Source organism: Phlebotomus papatasi, chromosome 2 (genome assembly GCF_024763615.1).
Source record: "Phlebotomus papatasi isolate M1 chromosome 2, Ppap_2.1, whole genome shotgun sequence".
Classification (NCBI taxonomy): domain Eukaryota; kingdom Metazoa; phylum Arthropoda; class Insecta; order Diptera; family Psychodidae; genus Phlebotomus; species Phlebotomus papatasi.
The window spans coordinates 14,659,875-14,683,900 of record NC_077223.1 but is presented as its reverse complement, the minus strand read 5'-3'; the positions used below and the strand labels follow the sequence as shown (position 1 = coordinate 14,683,900).

The 24,026-nt window shown below is 33.9% G+C and overlaps 3 protein-coding genes across 3 annotated transcripts in view; 1 reads left to right on the top strand and 2 right to left on the bottom strand.

Annotated features, from left to right (window-relative positions):
* Nucleotides 1–560: 560 nt before the first annotated feature.
* LOC129802678 (WD repeat-containing protein 35) lies at nucleotides 561–7,491 on the bottom strand. Its single transcript, XM_055848679.1, has 8 exons — nucleotides 7,329–7,491; nucleotides 6,562–7,270; nucleotides 6,363–6,505; nucleotides 5,894–6,297; nucleotides 3,256–3,877; nucleotides 1,782–2,914; nucleotides 1,193–1,710; nucleotides 561–703 (listed from the first exon to the last, which is right to left on the bottom strand). The coding sequence occupies exons 1-8, from the start codon at nucleotides 7,350–7,352 to the stop codon at nucleotides 630–632; spliced, it is 3,627 nt and encodes a 1,208-aa protein (XP_055704654.1). The 5' UTR covers nucleotides 7,353–7,491; the 3' UTR covers nucleotides 561–629.
* LOC129802702 (parathymosin-like) overlaps nucleotides 3,665–24,026 on the top strand; it is a 265,721-nt gene continuing 245,359 nt past the window's right edge. Inside the window, exon 1 of the mRNA XM_055848721.1 lies at nucleotides 3,665–3,668. The gene's annotated coding sequence lies outside the window, so the exon portion shown is untranslated. The remainder of the gene's footprint in view (nucleotides 3,669–24,026) is intronic.
* Nucleotides 13,207–24,026, bottom strand: part of LOC129802681 (N-acetylneuraminate 9-O-acetyltransferase) — a 49,155-nt gene continuing 38,335 nt past the window's right edge. The window contains exons 8-9 of the mRNA XM_055848685.1: nucleotides 16,248–16,871; nucleotides 13,207–13,465 (exon numbers count right to left, since the gene is read on the bottom strand). Coding sequence (XP_055704660.1) covers nucleotides 13,340–13,465; nucleotides 16,248–16,871 — 750 coding nt within the window. The 3' untranslated portion in view covers nucleotides 13,207–13,339. The remainder of the gene's footprint in view (nucleotides 13,466–16,247; nucleotides 16,872–24,026) is intronic.

The following is a 24,026-nucleotide window of genomic DNA, read 5'->3' as shown; positions in this document are numbered from 1 at the left end:
GATATAAGATGAAATGTCCAGGAGCAAGATATTTTCCTCCTGGATTTCACAAAGAAAAACAATGTCCCAATTGTCCCAAGTGCAGTTTTGGCACGAAAACACTTTCATAAACTTTTCCCTTGCCGACAATAGGGTCATATATGACCTGGAAAATTCTACACGCTTTTCTGGAAAATTGAGAGTAGTTTATTATATCAAAATATGCAATATACAATCTTTGGATATTCTATTTTGTGTTTCTAAAGAACTTTTTGCTGAAAAAAATAAATGAATATAAAAAAAAATTGAAAAAGAAAAGTCATTTCACAAAGTTCGAAATTCGTGATTTTTTATCTCAAATATTTTCTTTTCCTGAATATCTGGAGTCTTGAGAAAATTAGCCAAGAATTTTACATCCTTCTATTATGATGTCGTGCACAAACCGCTAGATTTCAATTAATGTAAATAGTCAAAAAAAAGCTTTCTTTCCCCTGATCATATATGATCCTAATGACGTGAAAGAGTTAATACGAGGTCTTATAATACTCTCAACCCGGTAGGATTTAAAAAGTTCAAACACGTATGCTATGTTTTATTTATTTAAAATTTAAAACATTTAATAAGAACATTTTATGATTCTTTTTACATGTCTAAGTATAATAGTGGTTCTTTTCGTATTGGTCATTTTCTTTGAGATCTAGCCACTTTTCATATCCTACAATTACTAAAAATTCGCAGTTTTACGGCGTTATCACACTTGCACATTAAAATTTTAATGTGATTCACATTAATTGACGCTTGGGAGCGTTCAAATATGTTATTTGTGTCTTTGAGTCACTTAATATTTGGGGTTTTTCTATTTATTGATAAAGAAGTGGACTTGGCCTGCAAAAATAAGTTTAAATTTACCTAAAGCATAAATATTTTTCACATTAAAAAATTAAAGAGAAAATTGCATTAAATTTTTCGCATTAATGCTATAAATCAATTTATATCAAATTTTGCGGGCCAAGTCTAACTTTTTATCAACAAATAGATCAAATTTTGAATATAAAATGATTCAAACATAAAAAATTACACATTTGGACTCTCACCAGCGACAATTAATGTGAATCATATTAAAATTCTAATGTACAAGTGTGATAACACAGTTAAAGTAATCTTTGAAGTTTTTGAGATGTTAGGAAATTAAGCAAAATTTAGAGATCCGTACTGTCTCTCGCCCCCGAAGATGTAGCTCCGATGATACCATGACACAATGGACAGGATCGTCTCGTGGCGATATCGCCTGGACTGGCTAGATGATGACATACAGAGCACAACCAGGCTTCCGTGGGATTCACTAGAGCCTTTCCTGAGGCCACACATGCCGGAAACCGCGTGCCACAATGTGGGCAGGATGTGCATGTGTCCGCAACAAGTGCTTCACACGTGAAACAGGTCGTTTTGTCTGATTGAGAATCCTTCGGTTCATTTCGCGAGAAAATTTCAACTGCAAGTTCTTCAAAATCTGCCCTTTTAGTCTCTGGCAGATCCAGGGCTTCAAGTTTAATAAAAGCTCGACTTGCAATGGAAAACGATCTATCGGCACAACTTGCCAGGGCTAGGAGACTGTATATCTCCTCGGGATCTAAGATATTGTCGTAATCGCGTAGTCGGAGGGACGTTAGAACAGCAGATTTAATCAATCCGGATTTTAGTTGACGTTTAGCCAGTAAGAGGAAATGGTATCTTTAAACGAAAATTTAAAGTTAGGAACGGAAAAAGATTCTGCAAGGGAAGGTTAATTTTAGGATAGTTACCCTTCTGCAAATTGCCAGATCTTTTCAATCAGTAGAGCATCTTCTGGGGCCAGGTGGCTCATGACTGTAGCGCGACTGTTACCCGTAAGTGAGCACTGGACACTCAAATGATCTTCAGTCAAAAGACCCGCAAGTACGTAGAGTTTTTTGATAAGGAGACAATCAGCCTTCCGTGCCACTTCGTCACTTGCTAGACTCACTAGAAGCCTAGCTGCATCCAAATACCTTCCGGCTTTTCGTTGAAGCTCCACAGCTTCTGGTAGTCGTCCATCTTGGAGCAATTGAGCTGCATGCTTAGCCAAAAGTGCTCCAATTTGAGGCATTCGGTACTTCTGAGCCAATTCTACGGCAGCTCCCCACTGTCGCAAAGCCACGCAGCAATTCACTGCAGATTTAACATCTCCCAGACGCAAAAATGCACCAACAGCAGCATCGCACATTCCCACTGAGGAAAGCATGTGACCCAAGCGACCAAGAAGCGGAGATCCTTCAGGAAGTCGATTTACGCAAGCTTCCAAGTCTTCATACAACTCAAGTTGATATAGAGCCTCCATCAAGCCCTCTACATAATGGGCTTTTTCATAGTATTCCCGAGCATTTTCCCAAGATCTCAGATTAGCAAAATGGTGACCAATCTCCCTCCAGGCCTGCTCCATCTGTTGGTCAGAAATTCCAGGACCCATTCTGTACAGTTGCACTGTTCTGAACCAATCACACAGTGTCTGTCGCAGTGTGATGGCTAAATCTCTCCGATCAGCATCTGTATAGAGTTTCTCAGCCTCATCAAAGTCCCCAAAAAATGCTGCAACTTCAGCTTTTCTCAGATTTTCACTCTGAATAGTTGTCAGACGTTTAATTAGCTGCAATCCAGGGTAGTTAGTGCATCTCACAAAGGCTGCTTCGGCTGTCTCAAGGTCCAGCTTCTTGAGACAGGCTTCAGCCAGAAGACGCCATAGTCTAGGATGGGGATTATCTTCGATAAATTGCTTAGCTTCAGCAATACCCACATGATTGAGTAGCTCTTCTGTATCTCTTAAGGATTTCACCCGAAGCTGGAGGAGATGATCAGCACTATTGGGGATTGCATTACCACTTACAATATCATCTAAAAGTACTCCGGTGATTTCTAGATCCTAATTTGGTGAAAAGAAATGGTTTCATTTGATAAAATCTATTGTGATTTGTGAGTCAAATCAAAAGAGTTCAATGCTCAATAAAGCGAGAAACCTTATAGTCTTGCGAAAGATTGCCAGATATGATTTGGATGAGCATGAGCTAGATATTTCCGAGCAAAAATTGCGATGTCAGTGACTCAATTTCTTTGAATTATTCACGAAGCGTTGCCCAAAATAACAAAATAAAACAATTTTGAAAGACATTGTCTACCCAGTTTCAACTCATGCGTCCCACAAACTGTCTGCAATGAATCGTTCGAGCCACTGAAAGTGAAAAGTGGCCAGTGAGAGTTATTTACCTGAAAATTGCAGATGTAGCCTGAGCATGAGATTGGTTCCTCAGGATCAGCTCCACGGAGGACATACATTCGTGTTTTCTCCATAATAGCCAAGAGTTGGGGATTGTCTCTGGCCCAACTCATAGCCCACACATCTTTGCGCTCCACTTGTGCCCCAGGAGTCTCTCGACCACCTAAAGCCAGTGTTGTGAGAGTTCCGGTACAGTCAATTATTGCCACTCGAGTACTATTGCTGTTCACGGCAATCTTATATGCCCGACCAGGAGCTTTGTATCGATGCAAGAGGGCCACATTTGGAATACTATACTCCTGAATTGCGCCACTTTCTCTGCCCACCAGGAGAATCTTATCAGACATTGCCAAGGAACATATTGCATCTGTAGTGGTGGTATTTCCAGATGCCTTTGTAACAGGATCTTCGTATCCAAGATCATTGATCACATCAAGGACACCGGAAGGCGTATCATCTACATGGAAACGACGTTCCTTGCGTGCCTTGGTACTGGGTAGGGCAGAAACGCCCTTTGGAGTTCGATATGGCCAGAGAAGGAACTGTTCTTTGGATGCTACAACCACGTGGCTGCTATTCATGGCCACAAAATGGGGCAAGAGGTCAATGTACCTTAAAAGCGAAAGATGCAAATATTTTTTAAAGGAAAGGCACACAGAAAAAATCGCAATTTTTTTTTGTAAATTTTTGTGAATTTATACTTTGGACTTACGAAATGCTTGTTCGTAAAAGTTTGTAAAATTTTGTACTTTTATTTAATAAACATTGTACAAACATTTTTCGTTCTTTTACAAATATTTGTTCGTAAATGTTCGTAAATGCACGCACACAGAAAAATGTTCATAAAATTTTGTCAGTTGTTTGTAAAGTTTTGCAGACAAACAAAAATGTACAAATAAATGTTTGTAAAAGAACAAAAAATGCTCGTCAAGTGATCATGTTACGAACAATGTTTGTGGAAAAACTACAAACTTTCACGAACTTTTTTGCAAAGTCTTGAAAAGTTTGTAGATTTTAAACAAGCTTTTGATACGATCAATGGAGTATAAGCTATGGGAAATAATGAAGAACTTTAAGGTCTTTTATGTCCTCAAGAAATCGATTTGAATGGCGCAGGCCACTCTGGAAAAGACAGATGCCATGCTTATAGTGGATAGCAGTTTTTCACGAAGGTTCGAGATAGGTAATGGACTAAGGCAGGGATAATAAGATAATCCATCCTCTTCTACTTTGCCCTGGAGGCTGGAGGCAATGATCATAGACATCATAGAGAGGGATAAATTGTGACGGTACTACACTGTAAAAAAATTTGGACACTGACCAAGATATTGGAACAAGTTTTCCTTCTAACAATTTTTTTTGGAATCAATTTGTACCTAGAGAAGATATTTGTTTGTTTTCAAAAAGTTTTTTTTTACAGTTTTGCTACGAAATATAGTTACAATTTTGTTAGAGTTTTCTTTTGGAACCGTTTTGATACGGTGGAATGTCTGCAAATTTGAGTTGATTTCGTTTTATACAAATTTGTTCCTTAAAGTTGGAATATAATTTGTTGCACTCGGCTGTTTTGTTCCCAATGTCAGGAGCAAATTGGTACATTTTCTTTATAACAATATTATTCCTACATCTGTAACATATTTGTTCCAAACATTTTCGGTGTCCGTGGACGAGGTTATTTTTGGAACGAAATTGTTACTCATATGGGGAATCTTTTTGTTCCCATTGTCGGGAACAAATTCGTGTAAGTGATTTCGTCTTACAGTTAAGGCTTATACTTCAGTCGAGATGGATTTCGTTGGCGAAAGTTCTTAAGGAACATCAAATAAAAATTAACATGAGAGTGTTTTATACAGACGCGTGCATGGCGAAATCATATGCGAGTGCTGGCAGCAGGAGGGGAAAGCAATCTCGAATTAAAAAACTGAAATCATGTAGAACGAAAATTGCCACAGATTTGGCGTCCTCCTCGCTTCGGTTACGGGTGACTGAGTGTGAGAGGAAGGGATACGATTTTATACTAGACGAGGTATTTTTTGGAACAAATTCGTTACTAATATTGGGTATCTTTTTGTTTCTCCTGTCCTAGAAGATACAAATTTATTCTAAAAATTTTCGGTGTTCGTGGGCGAGCTAATTTTTGGAACAAATATGTGCCGAAATTTTTTACCGTTTACAAGGGTACAATGTTGAAAAACTCTACTTAAATGCAATTATAGAATTTTGAGCAGTTTCATTTCAAAAATTCAAAAATCTAACATGAGAATACAGCGCCCTCATCAGTGGTCAGAGAAAGTTGTGATGTTGGAAAAAGTTATACCTCTCTAACTAATAGGACTATAATTTTCGGGTATGTTAAAATGAAAATAGGAGAATTACAAATGAGAATAGGGGGAAGTGGGGCAACTTTGAAAGTGGGGCACTTTTGATATTGGGATTTTTCACCTATATTTAAGTAGAACTGAGCCATATCATAATGTAATTTAGCTTTTTAGTCTGTTTGTGCAGCTAAATTATAGCATGATAAGGCTCAATTTTATTTAAAAATAGGTGAAAAATCCCAATTTCAAAGGTACTCCACTTTCAAAGGTGCCCCACTTCCCCCTAATTCGCAAATTAATATGGACGTACCTGGAATCCACCGTAGTACTCATGGAGTTGCAAACAAGAAGCTGGAACATTGAATTTTCAGCAAAATTGTTTTCAACTGATACATTTGTATCGCGGGTGCTCAATTGAGGTGCTTCAACAGCAATCACGCAATGATCCGCCGAAGCAGCAATACTCAAAGGTGGATCGACTTTCTTACTGAATGACTGATTTGAAAGAGTATCCCAGAATGTGAAAGTAGCTCCATCTCGGCCAGATTCCGCTTGAAGGAAGGTCACTGTGCGTGAGAAGGAGCACCACATGTAATCTGGTCGAATATTGGCGAAATAAATGAAGGAGTCTACGGCAAAAGCAATCCTAAGCGATCTTCCTTCCCATGCCAATGACGTCACTTCTCTTCCAGGAATTTTAAGAGTGCGGAGATGCTGGAAAAATTTTACAAATTTATTTGAGTTCAAGAATGTCCTGAAATTTCCAGCAAAGAACTTACAACTCCATAGGCTGAGTAGAACATGGCTTGATTTGATTCTTTGTCAGAGATTGAAGATTTCATTCCACAAACGGCCAAGATTGATCCATCATGATTCCATTGGCAAGCGATAGCCTGCATTTGAGTGTCCACTATAATGGGCACTGAAAAAATTTTTATAGTCATTTGCATTAGGATTTAATGAGATCTTTAAACTTACAGTCATCATTCTCATTGCGCATCAATTGCATCTTCCCATTTTCATAGAGAACAGCCAAAACCGGTATATTTACAGGTGCTTCTCCAGAATACCAGACACAGGAAGCTATTGATATAGCTCTGGAGGGTCCAAGATTCACGCACTGGATATGAAGGCGCATCACAAAAGCTCCTTGATTATCATAGAGATGCAATTCTCCATTTCGAACACTGAAGAGCAAGAGGCGTCCATCTGGACTCCACTGAACACCAGTTAATGGTGTTCCTTTCAGTTCTTTTCCCCAGATCCTATTGCCATCCACAGAACCCACAATTATAGCTCCATCCTCGTAAACGATGCAAATTTTCTGGCCATCCTTCGTCCAAGCCATCCCCTTGACCGTTGACTTTTTACGATCATTAGTCATCTCCTCGTACCAAGACCCCTTGTACAGCATCCAGACCATTATGACCCCATCAGCTGACGATGAGGTCAATTTCTTTTGAGATTCATTCCAGCAGACCACTTGGACAGAAGCTTTGTGTCCATCCAAGGTCTGATTCATGGACAAATTACTTGGTGCAGCAAGACCCCCGCGTGCTTGTCCACCCTGAGTCGCTGCCTCGAGTTTCAGCACCTTCAGCAGACCATCATCTCCACCCACTGCTACATATCCCTGATCTCTATTCCATGAGATGCAATTCAACCGGGTGTTGTTGGGTATTGCAATCTAGTAAATGTTGTCCAATTAAGCAAAATTTAATGGAAAATGAAAATAGAAAATTTACCTTTTTACTGAGGTAGACAAACATCACGCTTCCAATTGACGTTCTCCAAGACAGGTGATCGCGAACAAGAAGGCACAGAGGAAAGGTGAAGATCAGGGCCGTAATCGGATGACTTCTTCCACTCTTGAGAGCACTTGCTGCTCAATAAGCTCGTTTGCCGCGCTTTTTCACTCTCGAAGTCTAAGATAATGAGGCATATAACTAAAGTTGATGATGTTTGAGACACGATCATCAGCAGAAAAAAATCCCAGGTGAGTGAAGATTAAATTTTCTTGAAAATTTTCAAGTCTCAAATATTTGCCTTTCCCTTAAAAAATAAGGCAATTTACTTGGTAAAATTGATGTACTAAATTTATTGGACAGTAATTTTTTGGAAGGTCAGAAAGGTTTTTAATCAACGTAAGATTCAGGAATTAATTTATTGGAAGTTAGTTATTATTGAATTTAAAATATACTCTTTGGTAATACTTAATTTTTTAGAATTGAAATTTTTACAAATTTTGCATCAATTGAGAGAGTGTACAGCAAGGTATTACGATTTCATCTTTACGGTCTTTAAACTAGATGTTATGACTAGAGTTCCCAAAGGTTTAGAATTTCCAAAATCAGTCTATCAGTTGCCTTTAACCCTTTAAGGACGATTGGAACACCGGTGTCCTATAAAGAAAATACTTTTTTCTGACTACCTAAAGTTATTTTTTCTTATGTATGTAGGGGAAAGTGGTCTGCCTTTGAACGAAAAATGATGTTCAAAATTTGAGATTTTTTTCAGAGTAAACTACAACATGAGTCTTACTTTGCACTACACCAAAAAATTCTCTTGTTCATTAAGCTTCTGTGCTTACCCCATTCAGGACTCGCAAGTCCTCAGTTTTTCCTGGTGAGAAACTTGAAAATGTGATGTCGATATATTCAAAGGCAGCCTGCATGGTCTGCCTTTGAATGTGGTTGGGCAGCCTTTGAATCTTAATTTTTCACTGAGAATATTAGGGCTGTAACATTAAACGGCCCATAATTGATTAGCATGAACCCTAATGCACTCAATAAAACCACCCACTGTAGTCAAAAGTCATTATACAACAACATTTTTTACATTGTTCTGAAGCACTGATTTTCACTTGAAAATTTGTAATAAAACACCATTGAAGTTGACAATTATCAGTTTGAAACATCCTGGCCGGAGCAAGATAGCATGTTATAAGTATTTGTATGACATTCGTCAGACCAAAGTAGGAGTTCTATTCTGCTCCCGGACAGGAAGCTGTCAGATGTTTCAATGTATGGAAAAAGAGGATTCAAAGGCACGCAACATTAAGATTCAAAGGCTGCCGCAGAGCAATGTTTGCAAACTTTTATCACCCACAAAAATTGTCTCATCTGAATCAAAATGTATTTGGAAAAATACCATCCAAGAATAACCTTCTATGACTCACAATAGAAGATTTGTTCGAAAAATTATTTTGATTATGAAAAAACACATAAATTGTGGAACATCAAAATTACAGTTTAGAGCTCAGTTTGGTTTTTTTGCCCTAGCACCTAGAAAATAAGAGCTAGGGTCTGCATTTTTTATGACTTGTGAGGATTATGAATAGCTATCTAATAGTTAATAGAAAAGAATTTATGCTTTAAAGAAAAATGAAAAAATTACAATATTCAAAGGCTGCCGCATTCAAAGGCAGACCACTTTCCCCTACTTAATTGTAAAGTAGAAGATTAAAGGAATCTAGAATATTTTTTGCAAGTCTCTATCTATTTGCTATGTAGTAAATATTTAAGCTCAAAAATGGCGAATTTTTAATTTCTCAAATTCATAACTGATTTTATTTATTTTTTATACTCCCAATGTTTTTTAAGCAAAAAACCCTTTTGGCAATAAAAATTACAATACTCATACGTAATATTTTTTTATTAAAGCGAAAAATATTATTTATTGGTATTGTCAGAAAAATTACTTAAATTTTTGGACTATTTTTGTCCCTATCGTCCATAGAGGCGCAAAATACACCGAATCAGACTCTGTTGGATTTTCCAAGGTTAGATGTAAGACTTATCATTCATTATGTTTCCCAGTTTAATTTTTATTGTTGATTTTCAGTCAGTAAAAAGTGTCTCATCGTTAAAGGCTTAATACACAATTCCAAAGTCAAAATTTTCCCAAATATTTTGCTTATTGAGAAATTATATTTAACAGTTATACTGTTAATTTCTGCATTAATTAAACTGTTTCCTGAGATCATACGGTAAGAGGTATCGGCTTAGAGTCTTTATCCCTCATAAGTTGGGAGTTGGGTTGGGACCCTAAAGCAGTCTTCAGACCAAGCCCAGTTCCCGAATGTCATATGTTCTTAAATTGTAACCAATTTTATTGACTTTTCAAAATATTTATAATAGATTATTTGCTCTTAATAATCCATGTAGGGTAGTGATGAATTCACTGAATGGACTCGGGACACTATCACTAGGCATTGAAACTCTCGGTGAGAGTATAGACAACGACTCCTGTATATGTACCATAATATGAAGGAGTCGTTGGTATAGCTAAAGGTTTTTATTTCTCGTTCTAGTACATGCATCATGTGTACAAAAGTGGTGAGAGTAGACTGACTATTCCTTCCAGCTCACCCCTCTTTTACCTCTTTTATAATTTCTCCCGATAGATTATAATTTGGCAATGTTGTGATTATTATTTTCGGAGGCTCCACTCTTATCGTATTATTTTATTCTTAGTGCCCAAACTGGCCAAACAATTTGCTTTCAACTTTTGCGGTATTCAGACTCCGAACCATTATTTCGCGATAAGATTGTCACTTCTATTTAATTACTTCACACTTTTGGTGTGACAAACACTTTTTTAATTATATTTTTTTGTCAAACTATTTCATGATTAAATTTAATTATTTTGCAAGTTGTATTTCTAGAAAAATCCTAAGATGATAAATTTTGTCATTGAAAGTAACCCTCGTCGGGTTATACTGCATCCAATCTAAAATTAGAATTTACCAATAAAAACTCTTGAAAAGTTAAGACATAGATCTGAAGCCCTATAATATAAGGCCATCAATCTAACTTTTCCACTCCTCCCTTCCCTTTAACACCAAGTATTTTAGAATATTTCCAAAAAAATATCAACGTTTCGTTGTTTGAGGCAGTTTCACGCATGCATTACTTTCTAAAATATAAAATTTTTGGATAATCAATTATTATATGGGAAATTATATTATAATATTATATGGGAAATTCAGTTTTGGTTTTCGACCGTCTGGAAATTCAATGAAAGTCAAGGCGGAAGTTCAGTGTATTATTTTTTGTTCTTTAGCTTAATTTCTAAGCCAACGTTTCAATCCTGAGTGGGATCTTCTTCAAAGAATCAAAAATCTGAGAGAACAAAGACTAAAAAGAGCACTACTTTTTAACAATTTCGCTTTCAACACTTCCTCTAGTGATGAATGAAGAAGTGTTGAAAGCAGAATGTTAGTATGCAATTATTTCCTTGATCTCTCATATTTCTTATGCCCTGAAGAAGATTCAATCTCGGATCTAAACGTGCGCTTAGAAAATAAATTGAAGAACAAAAAAAATAGACAGGAGTCCCGCCTTGACCTGGGAAATATGCTATGTATTTTCAAATAATACCCAAGTAGAAGGATCTAAACTTAGTTAGCTTAAATATAATAATTAATAAATCTTTGACAGACCAGTTTTGAAAAAAAAACTTCAGGTATGTGAAATTGCCCACTCTCTCCTAATTTGATTTAGAGGTAACCAGTGGATATTTCATTTAAACAAAAGAAGCATTTATTCTTATATTTTCCAAGATTAAAGGAAAACCTTTCTTAAAATTATAAAAACTTTTCAGTCTATCACAATAAAATAGTAATTTAGAAGGAAATATCGAATTATTTCAATAATTTAATAAATCTTATACAAAATGATTCATGCTGGCTTACACAATCTATAAAAGAACTATTTCATCTTTTTGCTTTACAGGGATAGTTATAAAAGCTAAGATAGCGACAGACGAATGTTAATTCGGAAATATATGACTAAAATAAAAAAATACATGCAGGTAGGCATTTGAATTTGTAATAAGTGGTTCTGGATCGTGAGCGAGCCAATTTCAGAATTTTTTGATCAAAAATATCTTCGCCCAGGAATTAATGAATCTCTTACAAAAAATATTCTAGATTTAGCTATCCTTATATGTTTTAATCCACAAGAATCGGATTTTTATCAATTTTCTTCTAGATAGTCAAAAAATGTTTCTTCCCAGAGTATTCAATTCAATTTAAAGTTTATTTCATGTCTAAAAGATGCTAAGTTTCCTAAAAAGCTAATGTAATGTATAACTTTTCATAAGCTTTTTATCCTTATTTTGCCGTATCCTTATTTTTTTGGTATACACAAAGTCCCAGAGGATGTGAAAGAGTTAAATTTTCAAAATGATAAATGAATTGAACAACCAATCACAGAAAGCTTTCCTCCAATTTCCTTTTTTTAATAAAAATAATTTCTTTATAAAAATGGTATGATTGTAAACGAGGAAATATAAAACTTGATTAATAAAAAAAAGTGATCAATCGAAATAAACAATGATCAGTGGTCATAAACAAAAAAACTCGATCAGTAAAAAATAAAAATTGGTCAGCACAGTAAAAATATTCAATTTGGTCAATGAAGAATTAAAAAGTGATCAGCAAAAAATTAAAAATGAGCAGTAAAAACTAAAAAGTGGTCTGTAAAAATTAAAATTGGTAAGCAAAAAAATATAAATGAGCACTTGAATACTTTTACACTGATTATTTAAAATTATTTGCAGATCAAATTTAAATTTGTTTGCTTAACAATTTTACTCTTTTACTGCTCATTTATTTTTTGCATAATTAAAAGTTGTTTTTTACCTTATGACCTCTACACATTACAAGCAATTTTCGTCAACAATTGTGTTTTTTTTTAATATTGATGTATCCACTTTGAATGATATCTGAAACTGTTTTCTTTAAAATTCTGAAATCTGTTTTCTTTAAAACAAACATTTTTTACGAAATTTTGGCCCAGCAGTGTGTAGAAGTCTTTAGAATTTAGAGTTTCATTTAAATAATTACAGATATGAATTACAAAAATAATAGAAGTTTTTTGTTGCTTTGTACAGTAGACTTTCTCTCAATCGGGCATATGGGGCAAAATGTCATCCGAAATATCGAGAGATTTTGGCATCAAAATCATTGTAAATTCCACAAAAAGCGCTTAATTAAAAAGAATCATGATAAAACAAGGGGAACTACAGCGAATTTGAACAAATTTGCTTTAAAATCAAACGTGAAAATGGTCAACAAAATTTTCCGCCCAATTGAAAAAAAGCCGATTGAGCGAGAGTCTACTGTACGTTAACTTACATTACATTATAACTATCGATTTTATTGTCCGTACTGAAAAATAAGCGCAATTCAAAAGATTTCAAGATACATGCATTAAGCAACCATTCACCAAGGAGCTATGTTCCTTGAACTCTAATTAGGGTGCAATATAAATTAATTAAGTACATTTTATTTATTAATTCGCCAAAAAAAAGTTGTAAATTTGGTATATATAATTCCCCCCTTTCCTTACAAAATATCACTTTAGGTGCAAACAACATTATACAACATTTACTACGCCTCTAATGATACTGTTACCTGAGGTTCCAGACGTTGGATTGCAAGTGTGAAAAGTCGAGGAAAAGTAATTGCACAAATGAACTTACAAAATCATATTTACACACTCACACTTTCTTTGCAAATTAAACCACTGATTGCGAGTCTTTTTTAATCAGCTACGTTGTCATTTGTCACTTGCCACTCACCATGGTAACGCATCGTTGAGCATCAAAGAAACCTCATTGGACGGACTCATTCACTTTATTCACTATTTCTACCTTAATACATTGTCTTAAAAATAAAATATCATTACACTTTGTAAGGATGATTACAAAATAACAAAGGATATGCTAACTACACAGCTTAGGTGGTCACCTATATTCGCTTCTTTCGGCTGGGTGATAGGATCTTAAGCATCGTGACGACAGGTGCCTCAAATGATAGTGAAACAATAAAGGCTAGCAAATAGGAGCACACCAACTGACCGAAGAAGTACACCATCTGAAAGATTTGTTTTTAAAGAAACTTGTAACTATTTAGACCTTTTTTTCACTTCCTAACAATAATGTAACTCGACTAGCATTATTGATGAAGAATTCTAATAAAATGAACGGTAAACTTTTAACAAAGAATCCGCGGTATCTTGTAATTAGTAACTTTCAATCTAATAACTATAGAGTTAAGTGGGACACTATTGAAATAAGGCTTTTTCTCCCAGTTTTAAAATTATTAATTAATTTAAAAATATTACAATAAAAATTTAATTAAATAATTAAATTAATTAATTTAAAAGCTAAATTAATGAGCTTCGCAAACCAATTGCGAAGCTAAATTACATTGTCAAATAGCTCAAAAGTGCCCTAAATCAAAGATTCCTCATCTCCCCGTAAACGCGCAAAATTTAAGTAACTACAGTGGCGACAAGATAAATAGCACAGTTTCGGACACTGTAATGTATGCCTTATTTTTCGGAAAATTATGCTTTTAAATGATGAAACTAATAATAGTAAATGTTCTTGTATATAAATATATTTTGAATATGAAGAAAAAACCTGAAAGTTCTATCAAGAAATTTAGTGCGGTAAAAAAAATTCTTGAAATGGTACATATTAAGGAGACAATATAAATAGCACACCCTATAGGAATTGATAGTTTTTGGCTTCTACTGCAATTAATAACTTACGAATTGTATTTAAAAATTAAATTTGGATAATTTAATATTCAGTTAAGTAACTTCTGGAAAAAATAAGCGCTTGACAACGAAGGATTATTAAGGAAATCTAATGTGATTGTATTTTCATGTAGTGTGGATATCTGCTTAAAACTATTCCAAATTAGTCATATTCGAGAGATTTATGTTCTGGTCAATCTTTTCCTTGAAATTCAACAGGATTGAGGTCCCTATATCGTCCTGGCCACTCCAGAAGGTCGATTTTGTTCTGATTGAACCACTTTTTAAAGCTCTTGGCAGTGTGTTTGGGATTATTAGCTTGGTTAAAACTTAAAAACCAAAAGCAAATTCTTTTCGATTTTAAAGTACATGTCTTGTTCAAAGATGTCCTTGTCAATAAATTGGTTTATATTGCCTGATATTCCATTTACAGACCATACGTCACTTCGTAAAATGTAACCCCATACTATAAAATTACCATCGCTAAGTTTTACGTTCTTAGTTATGTATCAAGGACAATATTCTCGACTTTTGGGACATCTAATATTTTATTATGTCATATCCTGTGATATAAAACAGGAATATATCTGTTCAAAGAATATTATTCCAGAATTACAGGTCCTTATGCATATGTTCTTTAACAAAAATCAAACAATATGTACGGTTTCGTTTGAATACTAGCTCTGTACGTCTGGAAACACTTCTAAACCGGGTATTTTTACATAATTGGCTTTCAGTAATGCTCACATCAGTTACTTTTTCAAATTTTGTTCAATTTGTTCCTTTATTTTTGGCACGACCGACGGCAAATAAATTCAGTTTTACTATAAGAACAATGGCAGAATCTTCTCTAGAATTCGTAATTATTTCTCGATATTTTAGAGTTTTTGCGTGATTTGTATGTTTGATCATAAAAAATTATTGAATTGATGGTTATCTTCCTTGAAGAATATAATTTACAAAAAAAATCTTAGTTATCCTAAACTCTTTTACGTAAAGCCTGTACGTACATCTGCACTGAAGGCTCTATTTATATGATTTTTTTTTAATTCTAATAACTTTATTTTACGAAATTTGTGGCATTAATGCCCATAAATGATAAAAATACAAAAATATAATGAATTTTAAAATAAACGTAAATTTCAAGTAATATTTTCAGAGAAAATGAAAGTGTGCTATTTAAATTGGCCGCACGAATTATACCTAAATTCATAAAATGACAAAGACACCTGGTCTTAACAGACACAAATATTAAATAATTATCATTTTTATTTATAATAGGCATTATATTTTCTAAAAAATAAAGCGTGATCAGGTAAAAAATTGATATTGTATTATAAAACATCAAAATAGGAAAATCGCTGAAGGTGTGCTATTTATCTTGTCGCCACTGTATAATAAGGGCATACCCTTACGGCTACATTTGAGCATATATATTTGCCTATCCTATTACCTATTACTATCACCTGAAGAAAAACACATTTTATCTGAACCAAAGCAATTTCCCTATATTTAGGGGATTCTCAATTTGTCTTTTAACTCTTTTAGGACGATTGGAACACCGGTGTCCCATAAAGAAAATAATTTTTCCTGACTACCTGAAGTTATTTTTTTCTTATGTTTGTACGTACTTGCAAAGTAGAAGGTTGAAGGAATCTAGGATATTTTTTGCAAGTCTCCAGCTATTTGCTAAATAGTAAATTTTTAAGCTCAAAAATTACGAATTTTTAAATTCTCATTTTGAAAATTAATTTTAATTATTTTTTATACTTCCAATTTTTTTTAAGCAAAACCGTTTTGGAAAAAACTACAATACTCAAACGTAATATTTTTCATTAAAGTCAAAATTATCATTCATTGTTATTGTCAGAAAAATTACTTAAATTTTTGGGCTATTTTTGTCCCTATCGTTCATAGAGGTAAAAAATACACCGAATCAGACTCTGTTGGATTTTATAAGGCTAGATGTAAGACTTTTTACTGATTTTATTTTTCGGTTTCATTTTTATTGCGTATTTTCGATCCGCGAAAACTGTCTCGTAGTTAAAGGTTTAACCGAATTCCTTTACCCTTTAGGTGAAATACTGAAAAAAATTTCTAATTTGAACTTACCATGGAGTCTGTGCCGAGATGAAGAGGCGCTGTGGAATTGAGTGCCATGATGCGAATAACGATGGGATGTACGAGGTAGGCACAGTAGGTAGCTCGTGAGAAAGGATAGATACATGGAGCCGACAAGAAAGTGTTAACATATCCGCCATGCCCTGTTGAACACGCAATGATGATCCACGCGAGACTCAATGCCCAAGCTGAATGACTTAAGCTGCTGTAGGCGGCTCCACCTAATTTATTCAGCTCCTGACCGTATAACCCGTAGATGAGGTAGAGACCCACAGCACTGGACATCATCCAGCCCAACACCACTGTCAGCCTACTCATTCGCAGTTGGCAGTTTGTGCGAAACAGAATCCAACCCACGCACATGCCAATCATATAGGGTCCAATGCGCGTCCAGGGCTTGTCGTAGATCATATCAAACAGGGCCAGGGGGTCATCTGAATTTGGAATGTGATTGTTACTGTAGGCAACAAGACCAGTGATGGCCCATGATGAAACCATTATAGCTGAAACTACGGCTGCTGCGATACGTAGATGTCTTACGGCCACAATTAAGATTACGGCCCCAATGATATAGAACTGAGTGTCATTCGCCAGATACCAACTCCACAGCATGCACTAAAATAGTAATTTTGCACATTTTGAATTAATTTAACTGTTCAAAGAAATAAAAATTAAATTACCAAATCCACTAAATCAGAATGGATTAAGAGCCCAAATAGACTTAGGACCCAAATAGACACAGGCTGATTCTAGGGAATATTTAGCCAGTAAAATTTGTTAGTAAAGGATTAGGTAGATACAGCAAATTTATACAAAAGAACTCTAAACGATTATCCTAAGCCCTTAAGTATATGACAATTTGGGGTAAATCTTTTAATGCTAAATTTTAATAGGGTAAATATTCTGGAGGATCAGCCTGAATCTATTTGGGTATGATTTTATGTATAGTACTAAAATTTACGATTTTTATTAAAATATTTGATCAATTGCTTAATAATCAAACTAAAAATTAGGATACTGATTTATTATCGTTCATATTTAAATTTAACTAATATTGCGATTTTATAGCACTTGCTAATACTTTTAAGCAAATCAAAAAAATAAATAGGAAAATTTATGAGCAAACATATCCAAAAAAGGCAATGGCAACGAATAATTCGCATATTGCGCGAATACACACTGGTTTAAAAATACTTAATATTATTGGTAAAACTTCACGAACAAATAATAAAATTTTACAAACAAATCCACGTCAAGTGTTCTAAGAATAATGTTTCTGAAAAAGTACAAACTTTTACAAATTTTTTAGTGTGTTATATGATTTGCAAGCTTTTTGGACCTTTTTGTAAGTTCCTATAGGATATTTACAAACATTTACGAACATTTACGAATATTCGTAAATGTTTGTGAATTCCTATGGGGGAGTTACGAAATGCTCGTGAATCGTATAACCCACAAACATGTTCGTAAAAGTTTGTACTTTTTTCACAAACATTGATCATTTGACGAGCATTTTTTGTAATTTTACAAACATTTGTTCGTAAACACACAAAAAAAAGTTCGTAAAATTTTGTCAATTGTTCGTAAATGTTTGTTTTTCTGTCGAACATTTTACGAACATTTACGAAGAAATGATAAAATTTTACGAGCATTTTTCCTGTGTTTACGAACATTTACGAACAAATGTTTGTAAAAGTACAAAAAATGTTCGACAAATGATCATGTTACGAACAATGTTTGTGGAAAAAGTACAAACTTTTACGAACTTGTTTGTGGGTTATACAATTCACGAGCACTTCGTAAGTCCCCCATAGGATTTCACAAACATTTACGAACATTTTTACAAAATATTTTTTTCTGTGTAGAAAAATAATTGTTCTAAAATAATCTACAAATCCCGAAAACAATTGAAGTTTGTGAAATGAATATAAACTCGAGAGTAGAGAAGAGCCTGCATGTTTGAGATGCGGTAGATTATTTTTTAATATAATTAATTATAATTTTTAATATACTTAAGATTAATAAATGTGATAAAAACAGTAATAGAGGTATTTAAAAAAATTTATACTTGTATACTGAGTAGCCCAAAACATAAAAAAGTGCCTTAAATATTCCAGCTCTCCCGTACAAAAGAAAATATGGAAAAATTCCAGTGCTTATTTATTTTATTTTAATTTTTTACATAATTTTTAAACGAATATCGAACAGTAATTCAATTAGTAACATAATTCCCCGAAGATTGATGACTTTCTTAACTTTAAAGCTAATAAGAGCATTTCTTAATAGCTAAAGTTTAAAACTTAAGCTATTTAAATGTTTATTATTTTTTGAAATTTTAAAAATATGTAGGAAACTTTGAAAAGTGCTAATACAATAGGGGAAAGTACTCTCCCTTCGAACGTTCATGCCTTCGAATAATGTGAATTTCTTTTACTTTTCCTAAGAGATTTCTACAAGATCGTCACATAATTATTAATAATTGATAATAAAATAGCTAATATTTAATAGAAATGTTTCAATCCCGTAGGAAAACTTAAAGAAAATTCACATTATTCAAAGGCATGAACGTTCGAAGGGAGAGTACTTTCCCCTATGAAGACCTGGAAACACGTTTCTTGAGAAGAGTAAAAGTTCGTGAGAAAAATGAAAGCAATCCTTCTTCAGCAAATACCGATTTGTAGGGGTCATTGAAACCCTCAAGTTGCTATTTTTAACCATTTGTTCTATATAGATAAATGTTATTAAAGTAGTAAGAGAAAAACTACACTCGGTTCCGGGATTATGCACTTCGGAATTATACACCTGACAGGATTGGGAGCTAATTTTTGCAACACGCCTTATTATGTGACAGAGGATTTAAAAAAAAAACTTCGTGATTACATGAGGAGCTCGGAGCAAAAAAAAACTCTATTTTAATAGGGAAATGCATACGACTGTTTTTTTGCTCTGAGCCCCTAACTTCTATTAAAATAAAATTTTGGAATATTTTAACAATGTATTCAGGAAGTCAGGTTAACAAGAAGTATTTCTAGGGGAAAGCGTGCTACCTTCGGACGATTCATGCTTCGGATAACTCAATTTTTGTCTATGTTCTGAATGAATTTGATCCTTGGATTTTACAGGAAATATGAGGTATTGAACTAGATATTGAAATATAATATTTATAATGGGTTATATTTATCAAAAATATATTTTAATAAAAAATGAATTGTTCGAAGCTTGAATCGTCCGAAGATAGCGCGCTTTCTCCTAATGTATTTTTTTTTTTGAATAGTAAAAACTCTTTTTGTTCTAACCGTTCTAACTACTTATAGGGGAAAGTGCCCATGTTTGATACCATATTGGAAGCTTCGTAATGACTAAATTTTTCCTATGTTTCTCAATAAACGTGACCCCGCAATATAATTTAAAAACTAGCTACTTACCTATTCTTTTAAAAAATGGTTACGATGAATCACATATATATTGTGGAAACATAGAAAATTTAGTCATTACGAAGCTTCCAATGGTATCATGCATGGGCACTTTCCCCTACTCTGCGCGATATTCGTTTTACAGTCTACAATATTTGCATATTTTACGGCACTTCTGTAACTTATTCGCAAGAAATCTCCTGTGGATATGCAAATTTTCTGGATGAACAGTGCCATTTCCCGAGGTGTTTTTCGGTCCCAAAAATGTGCATAATCCCGGGACTTTCTGTATCACTTTTTCTCAAATTCTAACACTTTCCAAATGATGTCAAAATTCGAATGATAGAGGCCGAGGTTCCAAAACCATGGAAATACGTTGTTCTTTCTTTGAGTTAGAGCAACAAATATACACAAAACGCTGTATTTAAATAAAGATTGCCTAAATATTGACTTTTTTCGGATGAAATCAATAATCGAAATGATTGCAAATGTCGCTTAAAATTCAAAGTCAAATAAAATAAATCAGTCAGAAAAGTGACCCCATAGTCAATTTTGGTGTCTACTTGCGATTTAATTGCGAAATCACAATTCGGTGTTAATGAGTAGATCTATATTTGAGAAGAAAAAAGGCGTGACTTGAAAAAAACTGATTATCCATCATCTTTATTCTCTGTGAAAAAGATCTGTCAATTGTTAAGTAAAGAAAATATTAACCAAAATAAAATGTGACGAAAGTTAATGCAAAAATGCTTTTCTGCGTTCTAAGGCTGCAACAAAGAACAAATCGAAGGTTTCATTCCGTGTTATTCTAAATTGACTTAAAATCACGTTATTGTAAGAAATATTACTACCCAGAAATAATGTAAATTTTTTTATAAAAAAAATCAGTAGATAAACTCTGTTCGTCAAATTAGTTCTGCTGAAAAATTCTAAAAATTCTAATTTTGAGACTAATATGCGACGGAATAAAACCGTCGGATACGGATATATCATCAAAACTAATTATGTCTTCAAATATTAAGAAATATTATGATTATTTAGAGATGTTTAGTGAATGTTGGTAAACTTTAAAGTTAGTCGGCATTTACATGCAAATATTTGTGGTATTAGATGGAACATGATGAACATCCTAAAATATTTATATTAGTAATTACTGATTAAACTCCGAATTAATACTTCCTTGTTTGCCTGTGACCATCAATGTAAAATCATTTCTATTATTGTAAAATTAGTGCTTTTTTTTAATAAATTAATCAAATGTGCTTGTCCTCTTTTTCCAATTAAATACAAATAGTGTCCAATTTTGCATACAAGTAGTAACAACACGAACTATCTTCGCATGTTCAGACACTTACAATAAATTTATTCAGAAGAATCACTTAAAAAGACGCAAAAAATTGAAGAATTGATTAAAATTATGATAATTTCTATCATTTCTATTAACAATTCATGAGTATTTTCACGCCTGCATGTGGAATTTATACGTTAATAAAAATCTGAATTACTCAATATTTTGTAATCGCAGTTAGAGCTGTAATTAAAAAAAAGACTTTCTTGGTATTCACTTTTTATGCTTACACTTATTTATTTATGTTGTACATATCTCAGCGTGGTATTATCGAAATTATGTAGTGGAAAATTAGGTTTTAATATTAGGAGGGACGAATGAACAATTTTCTTTGGCCAATAAACACAAATATTGAAATGGGCATAAAATTTTCATCCAAGAGTAATCAATATACTGCCAGATTCAATATAATTAATTTAAATTATTCGCGGTTTAGAAGAAAATTTAATGAAATACAAAGAAGAAGGTGATGATGCTTATAATTTGAATTATCTGATGTATGTTCAATTTTCAACACTTCAGGAATTCACCAAAAATAATTTCTCTTCAAAAGTTCTTTCAACATTTAAAAGACTGCAGTGTAATTTTTTGTTAATTTCCGTTTTTATACTTTAAGAAACAAAACCATTTGAATTACGTTACAATTTCGACATTTCAAGAGAATTTAATGAGCTTTATTTTTCTATTAAAAGAAAATTAAATAACTTTTATTTAATCCTGAAATAAATAGTGAAAAAACTGAAAAGCTATATTCGCGTCAGTCTTTAAGATTTAAACTTGAATGCAAGCTTTGTTGACGTACAACGGATGAGCTAACAATTGACAAAAACAAGTTCTTGGACTAAAAATCATTCTTCAGTGCATTACATAGTTTTGCATATTTAGATGAGATTTTCAACAATCAATTTCAATTTAAATCAATATATTTCTCCTTAATTAATCCTTGGATGCAGCTGCCGCCGCCTTACTACGACCGATCTTATCACGTAAATGACAGAAACCCTGAATCCGCAGATCGTATATGCCAAAAATTTGTAGGGGAAAGTGGTCTGCCTTTGAATGCGGCAGCCTTTGAACATTTATTTTTTTCTTTTATTTCCCAAAGCAAAAATTCTATTTTCTTAATCGAAGTTAATACAAAATATTTAGTTGTATTGACTATAGTTTGTTTAGAGGGCTTTTGCTTTGGGAAATAAGAGAAAAATTGATATATTCAAAGGCTGTCGCATTCAAAGGCAGGCCACTTTCCCCTAATAGTTTTACAATATTTTATGTTTAGAATTACAATTTAAATTGCTGATGAAAGGATGATGAGTGTCAGCTTGGTCAAAAAAATAACGTGTTGCTGTCATTTATCTATATAGTTACCGGCTTACCGGATTGAACCTATTATAATTTCGTCACGAAATCTCATGTCCTACGATCGGGCCCAAACTTCGCCAAAATGTGTTTGGCCCTTTTGGCCACTTCCTGACCACGAATATATGGATGGCTAAAAACTTATCCGTCAGTATGTCCGTCCGCCAGTTCTTTAGAGCTCAATTACCAGCCACAGGAGGAAGTTCGTCATTGAATATCTCCTTTAAGAAAGATATCAGCTTCCGGCTTTCAGAAAAGATTATATCAAGTGAAAATAGCAACCTATTGCACTTCATTTTTTTGTTTTCTCAATTATTCAGCCCCTCTATGGCATTGATCGGGCTTAAATTTTGGTATGTTATAGCTTAACTTTAGACCTTAGGGCTTACGATTAAAAACAAACTTAAAGTCCCAAGATGACTCTAACTTCCTTTCTAATTGTTCGAATTTGATTAATAAGGGCATTTTGGAAAGCTCTCGCAAAATGTCACATCTCCTTCTACATAGTGTAGTCGTTTTTCCCGCCAACACAGTAAAGTAGGGTCGTTCTCTACAACCTCACTGTGGCAACGTCCGTTACATTCGAACCATGACGGTTCCCTCCGGCCAGCCGCTGAGTGTGTGAAGGTGACAAGTAGCGACACGAGTGGTGTAGTTACTTCGTCGCGAGAGCTTCGCCAGTGCACATCGGGTGTGCGAGGAGCTCGCACAGAGGACCACCACCAGTGTTCGTGGTAAGTGCCTCTTTCAAGGGGAAATTTCGTGTTCCGGGAGTCCGGGAAGGAATTGGGGCGCTTCAATAGGAAGTTCACAAAATCATCGTTAGGGACGCTATTATTAAAAAGAAAATTTTAAAATTTTCTACAGAGGAAACGGATCAACTTATAAACGAAACCTAAAATTGTTCGTAAATGTTTCTAAATTCCTACTGAGGACTAACTTGATATGATCACTTAACGAAAATTTGTTGTTCTTTTACAAATATTTGTTCGTAAACGATCATAAACACACAAAACGCGTAAAATTTTGTCATCTATTCGTAAAGTTTTGTCAAGCAAACAAAAAATGTACAAACAAATGTTTATAAAGGACCAGAAAAAGCTTCTCAAGGTCCTCAACTTATTATGCTTTAAAAAAAACAAACTTTTTTGAACTTTTTTGTAGATTATACGATTTACGAGTATTTCGTAAGTCCCCAGTAGGAATTCACAAACATTTACGAATAATTTCACAAAATATTTTTTCCTGTGAAATTTATTTAGCTCCAGCCCTATGGCACAGATTGGGCTGAAAATTAGTATGTTATAGCTGCACTTTATATCTGTCAAATAAAAAACTTAAGTCGCTCGGAAAGTCCTAACCCTGACCAGGGGGGTCAAAGTTGAAAAAATCACCGGCCTATATCTCCAGTTCTAATTAACATTTTAACCTAAATTTTTGTCTGAAGGTTCGTTTCGATGACCACTTTCACTGATAAAATTCAAACTAACTTCATAACTAGCCTACGAATTTTCCAAAAAGTGGCGAGGGTTCTCTGTGGTTTTTATTTAACCGTATAATCTTTCGTCGATTTTAACAATCTTTTTGTTTGGGATACAAGGTAGAAGTAGAATGTAATTTTGAGAGGATGTACTTAGGATGTAAATGGGT